At 39.0% G+C, this 11,494-nt stretch overlaps 1 protein-coding gene across 1 annotated transcript; it reads left to right on the forward strand.

The window, feature by feature from the left end:
• Positions 1-1,029: 1,029 nt before the first annotated feature.
• Positions 1,030-10,943, forward strand: LOC119408446. Its single transcript, XM_037675272.1, has 4 exons — positions 1,030-1,205; positions 1,433-1,551; positions 8,144-8,204; positions 10,166-10,943. The coding sequence occupies exons 1-4, from the start codon at positions 1,127-1,129 to the stop codon at positions 10,795-10,797; spliced, it is 891 nt and encodes a 296-aa protein (XP_037531200.1). The 5' UTR covers positions 1,030-1,126; the 3' UTR covers positions 10,798-10,943.
• Positions 10,944-11,494: the final 551 nt, after the last annotated feature.

Raw genomic sequence — 11,494 nt, forward strand, 5'->3', positions numbered from 1 at the left:
TATATATATATATATATATATATATATATATATATATATATATATATATATATATATAAAAACCGGTATATATTAGTATATAATATGTGCTATGCGTTGTCATCATTGTATGTTCCCATACAATGTCAAAATGAATTCTCCGCATTTAATCCATCACACGTTAGATACACCCAGGTGGAGCAGTGGGCAGCTATGTAAGTGCCTGAGGAGCAATTAGGGATTGGGTGTCTTGCTCAGGGACACCATGACGTGGGAATGGCAGGGAGTCGAACTGCGTCTTGTCTGATCCCAAGTCTGCTGCCCTACCTCTAACCCATCTCTGCCCCTACTGGAATCCTATACCTGAAACCATAAAAATATTTATAAACATTTCTTCACAAAAAATAAAGATTTAAAATATTAAAACCATGTTCACACTTCAACTATTTAATTTTCGTAGTGTCAGTGATTTATAGGCGCTGCCTTGTGACGCGAGACAGGCTGGGTCATAGTCATTTTGACATGAGGGTGAACTTTTTAAAATTTAGAAAAATTGAACTGAATATAATATATATAATATAATAATAATTTTTAAACTGAGTTAGTCTTATTTTATTGAATGGTTTATTTTGTTTATGTGTGGATGCTGTTTTTAACAGACTTTATTGACAGGAGGTTCATAGTTTAACATTGCACTGTATTTTGTGTATTCTCATGTCTGTATTTAATTTAATCAAATACTTTGGCTTTAGAGGTAGATGGAAATTCTACTTGATTATCAAGGAAAGTATGTTTCCAACCACCTTATTTTTATACCAACACTAATTTTTTTATTTTTTTATTTTCGTGTTTAGGGGGATAAGGCCCTCCACTTCATTATCCAGAAGCATCTAAAAGTTGCTACCACTCAGCTTCCGTCATGTCTGACCATGTGATGAGAGGGCTCAGGGTCCAGCTGACCACAACGATGGACTCCGTTTTAAGGACAGCTCTGTTTGAAATAATAAAGGTTTTTGAAAATGCTCTACATGATCATAAATTGGAGGTTGCACAGAAAGGACTAGAGATTGCTCAACTTAAGATAAAGCTGCAGACAGCTGAGATAAAGTTGAAAGATCTTGAGTCTGGAAAATCCAGCAAAGCAGAGATGAAGCTAACCCGCAAAAAGCCAGATGTCCCAGATGCCCCGGGACAGTCCTCCACACTTCCTGAGACTGATTTTGAAGGTGCATGTTTTTGATTTTACGTAATTCTGGTATGTAAAAAAAAAACAAGGGCAATGTACGAAGGAAAACATTTGAATGGGCATACAAGAGCATTTGACCAAATATGTTATGCAGTCAGAGTAATGACAGTTTTAAGCCTGCACAGTATTAGCATATTTTCAATTAAATGTTTTTTTTTTATATATATGTATAAATCCCAGTGTTATGTTTGTGTTTTGGTTGGGTAGTTCCAGATGATTGGTGTGCTCCACTCGGCTACAAGACAGCGAAAAAACAGAAAATATCTCCAAGTGTGACGCTGCGCAAGCTTTCCATTCCTCTGAGTCAAGTTCCCATCAATAAAGAGGTGGGTAGATTAAAAAAATTATGGGGATTTGCTAAAATAATAAAATGTAACAAAGCAGAGTAATTGATTGATGAATGTAATATGCCTTCTGATTAACAACAACAAAAAAAAAACTGGCTTCTTTTCTGCTAACTGTAAATGTTTTAATTCTCATCCAAGCAGCTTTTTCATTTTAAATGAAAAGCTGCAAACTTAAATTTCAGTCAGGTGCTTCATGTAATCACATGCAAAGAGCCTAATGACCTTCAGGAGGGAACGGAGGTGTGATAATTCGCTCATGAGTTCAACTTGCTTAAACTTCAAGCTAAAATAACCAAACTTATGAACTCTTAACACAAGAGAAAGGTCGTTGTTAACTCAAGCCTTTAAAAAAGTGTGGGGGTTACCTGACAACTAAAGTTTTAATTTTATTAATTTAAAAATACGGGACAGTGTCAATAATAGGGCTGGATGATATGGACCAAATTAATATCTCAATATTTTTAAGACGAATGGAGATATATGATATGTTTTTTCTTTCTTTCCATAAAGTAATAGCAAAAAGAGATTTCAGAGACTAAGCTTTGTCCCAATTGTCACACAGGCACATTTTTTTAACAAACAACTGTAACTGTCCAAGAGAAATGTCTCAAAAATAAACCGCTGACATATATTAAATAATAATCCTCTTCAAATAAAATAAAGTTCTTTTTCTGCGTAACAAAACCAAAATCACAGCGTCGCATAAAAATTTTTTAACAGAAAAGCCACAGAGCAAACATAACAAAAGTCTGACTCTGACTCGCTCTTTAAAAAGTCTGATTCTAATGAAGTAGAGCTCACCAAAGTGCATACTCCTGTGTGCTTCAGTACAAGCAACTACTACAGTAGTCCCTCAATACTTCGCGGTTCGACTTTCACAGACTCAGTGTTTCGCGGGTTTTCAATGTAAGATTGTACGACACACGATTGGCTGATTCATGTAAGGCAACCAACCAGAGCATTGTGCTTGTATCCCAGGTGCCAATTGGCTCCGTAACCGTAGCATCAGTCTGTCTGCTGTCTTGCTGCGCTCTTTTGTGAAATTTTCATAAGAGACTGAATTTATTTCAAGTCCTAGGATGCTACCCAAACATTCTACGCGTTCTAAGGTTTCAGGCAGTGAACCCAAGCGCCAGCGAAAGATGCTTACCATAAAAGAGAAGGTGGAGCTTCTTGACATGTTGAAAGAAGGGAGAACCTACGCAGCTGTTGGCCGCCTTTATGGGATGAACGAATCTACAGTTCGCTATATCAAGAAGACCGAGAAGAATACCAGGTTTGTGGCAGCAGTGACTTTCAACAAAACTATAAAGAGGGTGGTTACTTCCCGCAATAAAACTATTGTGTCTATGGAATCTGAATTAGCCATGTGGATTAATGATTGCCGTAAAAAGAATATCACGCTGGATTCAAACACCATCCGGACAAAGGCCAAACAGCTTTATGATGGTCTGGCAGCAAAATGGGATGATCACGATGGTTATGGGAATAAAGAAGAGGATGACGACAATGACGCTGAAGCAGGACCTTCGAGTGCTTTACTCACCAGACCAACCCCATTCAGTGCCAGCAAGGGCTGGTTTGACAAATTTCAGAAACGCTTTGGACTTAAGAGTGTTTCTCTGCATGGAGAGGCTGCCTCTGCAAATAAAGCGGGAGCCGAGGAGTATGTGAACAACATGTTCAAAGATATCAAGGAAGGTGGCTATAAAGAAGGTTAGGTTTAGGAAAAGAGGTAGGGGAGTGGTGGCGCAGAGGTTGGAGAAGGCGGGCCTGTGATCGGAAGATCGCCGGTTCAAGCCCCGGTACCGACAACATCAGAAATGTGGGTGCGGTAGGCGAAGCACCCACACCTGTCCCCACCCTCATTCGCTCCACTCTGGGCCCTTGAGCAAGGCCCTTAACCCCCACCATCTGCTCCTCCGGGTGTCCTAGATAGCAGCTCTGCTCCACACACAGGGCTATGGTAGCTCGGTGGTCTGTGGTTGCATCAGGAAGGGCATCTGGCTTAAAAATAACTGCCATGTCTTCGTGCAACTTAGTTCGCTGTGGCAACCCCTAACACAGAGAGCAGCCTAAAGAAGAAAAAAAAAAGTTTAGGAAAAGAGGTCCTGGGTTAGATTTAGGGTTAGGTTTAGAGTTGGGTTTGATTTAGGATCAGAGGTTTAGGTTTAGGGCAAGGGTTCCTGGGTTAAGTTTAGGGTCAGGGCTCTGGGTTAGGTGTAGGAATCGGAGTTAGGTTTAGGGTCAGGTGGTTAGGTTTGGGTCAGGGGGTTCTGGGTTAGGTTTAGGGTTGGGTTTGGTTCAGGGTCAGAATGCAGGTTTGGGAAAAGGGGTCCTGGGTTAGATTTAAGGTCAGAAGGATAAAGGTTATTGGTCATCGTCTCCAAAAATCCATACGCATGAACAAGTTTTCAGCATGGATGAAACAAGCTTATTCTGGAAACGGATGCTGTCTCACACTTATGAAAGATGAAGCCAAAGTCCCTGGTTTTAAGGCCCAAAAAGATGGGATAACTTTGATCCTGTGTGGAAATGCTACAGGTTTTATGATAAAACCAGGGCTTATTTACAAGTCAGAAAACCCAAGGGCCCTAAAAAAACAAAGAGTGTGTTGCCTGTGCACTGGATGCACAACCCTAAGGCATGGATCACGAAAGTCCTCATGACTAGTTGGTTCCACGATTGCTTTATCCCAGAGGTTAAGCTTAATTTGGCTTAGAAAGGTCTCAGTTTCAAGGTGCTTCTGATAATGGACAATGCTGGAGGCCATGCTGTTGATCTGCCTTATAATGGGGTCCAGGTTGACTTCTTTCCGCGGAACACCACATCACTCATTCAACCAATGGATCAAGGCGTTATTTGCGCTTTTAAGGCGGTTTGCACAAGAAACACCCTGCAAAACCTTGTTGAAGCTATGAACACGGATGAAGACTTCTCGCTAAAGGCGTACTGGCGTGACTACACAATTGCATGGTGTCTCCAAAATATTCAGAAATCCACAAATAAGATGAAGATTGAAACTTTAAATGCCTGCTGGAAAAAACTGTAGCCAGAGGTGATTGACAATTACAAGGGATTCTCTCCTGCTGAAATCTATCACTCTGCAGTTGATAAGGCTGTGATGCTAGCAAAAATACTGGGAGGAGAGGGCTTCACTGATATGACTACTGAAGACGTGAATGATCTGATCGACGTGCATGCTTAACCGTTGACGGACAAAGACCTGGCGGAACTAACTTAAGTCGGCAAGCGAAGAAGAGGATGAGGAACAAGATGAGCAACTTGTTGAAGCAGAAGAGGAGGTTGGCCTAACGCTTGATCATCTTGTAACCAACCGCAGTCAGAATGGCCAAAGAACTTCAGTGAGGGATTGAAGAATGGGACCCCAATATGGTTCGTTCGTTGCAGGTTGCAAATACAATCGACAGCTGACATACAATGTCATACAATGTCATCTTACAAAAGCATTCTTACTCAAATGAAGAAGCAGCACAAGCAGTTCCCCATAACTATCTATGTTCATCCCTCGAACGAAGAGATCTGTTACGCCGACGCTTTTAGCAGAAATAGAAATTTTGTCAGAGGCCGAAGATGCTGCACCACCTGAAGAACCATCTGATGAAGTGGTGCCTTTAGAAGAGCTGTAATGCTCTTCATATCTGTGCAGTACATTCATCTCATCTTCGTCATCAGTACTGCACTTCTAATTCGTCATCTTTATCCTTCAAGTTGTAGTAGTATCTTCACTGGTGAGTACCCATATAAAATTTTGCAGTACTGTACAGTACATATACAGTACGTATGTTGTTAAAATTATGTAGGTTTAAAAGTTTTGAACATTGTTAAGACATTGCAAGAGTGTGGGAAGGGTTTATAAAGTCTTAAATATATTAAAGGCTAAAATAAATTTAAATTCCCTATAGGGGTGCACCAATCACTGTTTTCTGGCCGATCATCGATTTCTAAAAAGTCTGACCTGCCGATTCCGATTTTGGCTGATACCGATTTTGTTTTATAAGCGACACTGTCAGGTGTTATTAGGTTACAATGCACCTTCAATTTGCCAATATTATTTTATTGAAAAACATATCCTTGAACAATATCTTAGAAACAATATACACTTGTTTTAACTGGCCATGAGGTAGTGCTCTGAAATACAAATAAAGTTTAGACAATTGTTGTTAAAACTAAAAAAAATCTGTAAAATCGGTTTCTCATGCAAGTATCGGCCGATTTCCCAAAATAAGAAAATTGGGGCCGATAAAATCAGCCGGACGATTTATCGGTGCACCCCTACTTCCCTACTTTGCAGATTTTCACCTATCGCGGTTGTGTCTGGAACGTAACCCCCGTGATAAGTGAGGGACTACTGTACTTTGTGCAAATAACAAAACATGTCATCACATTAGATGAAATGAACAAAATTGCATCCTTTAGTCAGTGCATCTCTTGTGCAAATCTCAAATTAAAATGCAAATATAATGAGCACACAACAGGGCAAGTACTGTATTGTACAGCTACAGATCTTGTGCAAGGAAACTAGTCTGTCAACAGTGTCAGGTTTTTAAGGATGCCTTGTGGCAGGTTGCACTGTTCCCACAGAAAATCCTTTCAGAAGAGGAGCTTCTGGCACAGAAAGGTATTTCTTGGCCAGGTGGCTCAGCGCTGGATAGGCAACTTCATGTTCCTTCCACCATTTGAGATGGTCAGCCATCACTCTCTACATAAACTGACAACAGGTAGCTAGAAAGTTCATTGTCATTGACATCGAGCGATTAAAATCATCATGTAATTAAACCAAAGTTTACAATGATCTGTTACCTTTTAAAATCTGTTTATTTTATTGCATTGAATCATAAATGCAATAAATAGAACCTACACACACATTTTTTTTAATTTTTTAACGAAGTGGGCCCGATTGAAGTCACCCAGCGGGCCGCCAGTTAAATAACCCTGATCTGTTGCCTCCTGTGTGAAAGTGGTGATGGTGGCTGTTTTGTGCAAGAAGTAGCTTGCCAGTTATCTCTTCTTTTTAGCTGTGTGTGCCACTTCTGCTTCTGTTTGGTCTGCAGATTCAGGCGCTGCTGGGTTTGTCTGCTCAGACAAACATCTGTTCTGATAATCGACCAGAGACTCCACCTCCAAGATGACTTTGTTTTAGTGCATCCATTTTCTCACTCAGGTTGTACTTAGGGCTGCACGATATGCACCAAAATTAATATCTCAATATTTTTAAGACAATAATAATACTTTATTTATAAAGCCCTTTAAAACAACCACAGCTGCAACAAAGTGCTCTACATATAAAATCAAGAACATTTAAACACATAAAACAGTTGTTAAAACATGAAGATCAATAAAAACAGTGCAGAGCAAATTCAGTCTGTGCTAAAAGCCAGGGAGTAAAAATGTGTTTTAAAAACTTTAACCGTCTTGTTAGTCGCTAAGGAACGTATCTTCAATATGATAAGCTGCTGATTTATTAATGTTGCAGCTTCTCTCAATGTTCCCATCATAAGGCATAGCACGGCTAATGAATGAGTTTTGACCCGTGGTTTGTCTCTCGGAAGGAGTCTGAAAACACAGTCGGAGCTGCAGCTTATAACTTAATAGCACTGTTCTATTTCGTATAGGCTTCGCCCTTTAAGAGCTGTCGCTATTGGGTTTTATCCCTTCATGCGAAGCATAACACTAAAAAATTTAGTCCACGCCCACCTGCTGTGTGGGCTCCACCCGGTCCATATAAATTACGTTAAGGGCGGGAAATCGGCTCCCATTTTTTCTGCTGCTCATCTGACTATTTAAATCCAATCCATCTCAAAATATCAGCCATTGTTTTTCTTATTGCACAGCAGCTAAGCTCTTTACTTATGTTAAGTGTTAAGTTACTTATGTTATGTGACTTGGAAGACCCAGCTGCATTTGCACTTCAGTCAGTTCTCTCTTCTTCCAGCTGCAAGTGAAGCTGCTGACAACTTCCTTACACAGAGAAATGGCCCGGGTGATGCTGGCTTCATCCATACCATGTCCTGTAACACAAAATAAAAACTTTTAAACTCTTTCACTTTTATGTGAAGAGGCAGATCACTCAAAGGCAAATGAACTTATCTTTGTTTATTAGGGATGGGTAACATGAATAAGATGAATACATTTGTAAATTGTGTTGTACTGTATGTAACGAGTTTCACTTTCTGAAATAATTGGCAAAACACATATTTTTCATGATATTCAGATATTTTAAACTGCACCTGCATTTCTTTTTATGCCTATTAGCTTCCCATATGCTTCAAATTTAAAGATTCACTTCAAAAAACAAACACTGTTAAAAAATAGCTGTTTAATACATGAAGGAAAAGTCCTTTGTAAATAAAAAAAATCTGGATATGAACATTTTCACAAAAACTCTGCCAGTTCATTCAGAACTGTCCCACTATTTCATTTACTATAACAAACTAATCCTCACAAAGGCTTAAACTTGCATAAAATTAATCTTTATGTAGTGTTTTATTATGTGTGCGTTTTTTTGTCGTAGTCTATGAAGATTTAACAAAAAATGTCCTTGTTTCAGAAGCTTAACTGTCCTAGTATCAACCTCCAGAGATGTAAGAGTAACAGAAGATCTAGAAGAAGTAAGTTTTCTTATGTGGTAAATTGTTCACATTGTATTAAAAGTGATTACAACCACAGAGCAGAAAGAAGATATTTATTAGCTGTCGGTGCGTATCAGAACTTTCATGGTTAGGAAAGTTGAGGTTTCCAGAGATTAGGGATGCACGATAATTGGATTTTTGGCCGATGTCCGATATACTGATATGTTCAACTTATTTGGTCGATAACCGATACCAATACAGATGTTTTTAATATACTTTCCTTTGTCAGAACGTAGCATAACATATTTAGACGTATTTGATACAGAAATTGTGTAACAGCTGTAAGAGCTGGTGACATATATTCAGTAACAGCCATATGATATGCATATCATTTTAACTTACATTAAATGAAAAGTGTTAAATGTTATTTATTAGCATTAGTCACCTGCGTTGCTCACTTGTGGAGGCTTGTTCCAGGTTCCTAGCTGCAGTGTGGGATCCTCTGCACTCTTTTGTTTTTAAGTTCAAAGTTTTTGTCTATCCATTGTGCCGTAAGACTAAATGTGTTAACGGGGCTAACACTTGACGTCCAATGTCTGTGGTAAAACTCACCCAAGTGCTATCGGCTATTAGCTTCTCAATGATGTCGGACATGACTGCTTGTAACTCGGGTAAGGCTACGTCAGAAAAATATCTCCGACTGTGGACAAAAAAACTTCCACACTGCCGATATTTTGACTTCTTCCTCTCCGCCGTGATCAGATCATGCGTGTGACGTCATCGCGGTGTGCTGGTGCTGCAGGCATCCTTGTCACTGGGTTGCCATAAAAAATATAAAAAAACAGCGTCTTTTCTATCATGAGTTATTTTGATGGAATGGCAAATGTCCGATATTTAACTTCAACGCTAATATCGGCCGATACGGATACCATGCCGATAATATCGTGCATCCCTGCCTGAGATGGTTCATTTGTAAACTCTTATCTCACATCATTGACATGTATTGCTTCTCAGCTCTTAAAGGGATGCAACTGCTTAGACGGCAGCTAAACTCGGAGGTAGCTGCCTCATTTTTTTTCATATGCACATTTCTAATAAACTGCCGTTAGGAATCCTGGAGACTAGAACGTTAAAAAATGTTTAGTGCTTCCTCACTACACTGAAAGTTCTCAAGTATTTTCCAAATTACTACCTAACTACTAGGGCAGTTTGGTGGGGTAAATTTCTACCCTTGTATTCTTTTTTGGCCTGATTCCTGCAATGGAAACAGACAATGGTTAAAAAAAATATGTACCTCAGAAAATGGTCCTGGTTCTTGAAATTGGAATATATTTATATATGGCTCCAAAGATGCGTTTCCTGTTCGGGAACCACTGGGGATTGCTAAGAGAATAATTTTTTTCTTCTTATTATTATTATTTTTCAACCTTCGTCTGATGATGAGTTTCCAAAGGAATGCACAATATTATCGGCATGATATCGGTATCGGCCGATAATGGCAATAAAGTTAAATATCCGACGTTGGCCACTCCATCAAAGTAACTCACCTATATAAAAAGCACAGTTTTTTTTATACACATTATATGTTTGTATAGTGTTACATCATTTTCAGCCCCCTTTTTGGCATCTGTATTTGGCCACATTGACAAAGACTATGCAGAATAATGTAGTATTTTTATTCCACAGCAGATAAGTCTATGTAGTCTCTGTAAGTAAGTTTAGGGGGAAAAATATTGGTATTGGTTATCGGACAAATAAGTTTTAATATATCGGGTATCGGCCAAAAATCCAATATCGTGCATCCCTAGTTTCCAGGATTCCCAACAATTGTCCATTAGAAATATACATATATAAAATAGCATGGCTGCAGTGGGTTGCACAGATCACACCATTACTTTCTTAAAATTGATTGTGCTTGCTTCATCAGTCCAGTTGTTGTTTACTGTTTTCATATGTCAAGTTTGATTGTCTTACTGTATTTTTTTGTTCTTTCTCTACAGTTTCTTCTTTGAAAGAAAAGTCAAAACCCATTGTGATCAAAGAAGTGCCAAATTATGTCCAAGGTGTTAACGTTTCTTCAGTGAGGAACGATAATACAATCCTGCTCAGAGACGTCAAACACGAAGACTGCGCCCTAACAAATGCAAAATGTCTTAGAAAACAAAACATGGGTGAGAACACGTTAACAGATAAACAGAAAGAAAAAACATCAAAGCACAAAAAACCCCTGAAAAAACATGCAAAAAAAGGGACCACGTCTGCTGAACTAACGAATGCAAAGATAAAGGAAACAAAAAAATACACTTGTATGTTTTGCAGCAAGTTGTTTGAAACAAAACCTGGTCGAAATATTCACGCCCGTTTCCACCGGACCTGCACAGGCTGCAAAAAAGTCCTCGGCGGTGTTTATTCTCTCGGTGTTCATACCCAATCTTGTGCAGCATATAAAAAACGGATGGCACAAGAAGCCAAAAAACCTCCAAAAATCTGTGATAGATCCTCAAATACCACTGTCAAACCAAAAGTGGCCATAAAGAATGAGAGCGTGGATGTTTCAATCGACAACAGTAAAACATTCAACAAGCACACCTCATCGCACAAAGAACGCACAAATGTAATCGTCAAAAATTGAGAGCTCGGACAGGCGAAGCCTTTAGATCATGAAATTGAAGATCACAGAGAGGATTTGCTACCTCAGTAAAAATACACATCAATAAATTGAAAGTAAACAAAATGAAGATAAGATGCCTCAGATGAGCACAACACTTGCATCCACACCAGAGAGAAGCCTGATATCTGAGAGATGTCCTGTAAAGTTTAGGTTTAGGTCATGGGTATATGCATTACTGCCTGGCTCTTTTCCTTAAAAGTAACACCTTAAAGCATACATCTTGGTTTTAAAGGGGACGGTCCCAAAGCAGAACACTGCCCTAATACATCTCAGGAAATGGATGGACTGATCCAATTGGCTACATGTCTGTGGACATCGTCACACTGAAATTCAACAGATAAAAGTTTTATATTTTTATTTTCTGTTTGAGGTAACATCATAAAAATACTTTTGTAAAACCAGTAAATCAGCTAGATGTTATTTGTACTGCTATTTAATAATCATTTAGATGAATTGTGGATTTTTATAGCAGTCCGGTCTCCAAGCATTGTCATAGCATTTATTTTCAGAAGACAAATACCAGAAAAGTCAAAGTGCTTCATCGCATTGATGTGAAAACTTTTATGGATCCACTGGTTTCATTTTACAGAACTCCTACACTTCACATACAGTGCAGCCAGGAACGATCTGGGTTGAGCAGTGACGATCGTATTACTGA

The sequence above is a fragment of the Nematolebias whitei genome, chromosome 4, assembly GCF_014905685.2.
Source record: "Nematolebias whitei isolate Nwh7 chromosome 4, NemWhi1, whole genome shotgun sequence".
Classification (NCBI taxonomy): domain Eukaryota; kingdom Metazoa; phylum Chordata; class Actinopteri; order Cyprinodontiformes; family Rivulidae; genus Nematolebias; species Nematolebias whitei.

Coding starts and splice junctions, on each gene's coding strand:
- LOC119408446 (XM_037675272.1), top strand. CDS start 1,127: ATGAAGCTAACCCGCAAAAAGCCAGATGTCCCAGATGCCCCGGGACAG. Junction 1,552..8,143: donor AAGTTCCCATCAATAAAGAG/GTGGGTAGATTA, acceptor TCCTTGTTTCAG/AAGCTTAACTGTCCTAGTAT. Junction 8,205..10,165: donor TAACAGAAGATCTAGAAGAA/GTAAGTTTTCTT, acceptor CTTTCTCTACAG/TTTCTTCTTTGAAAGAAAAG.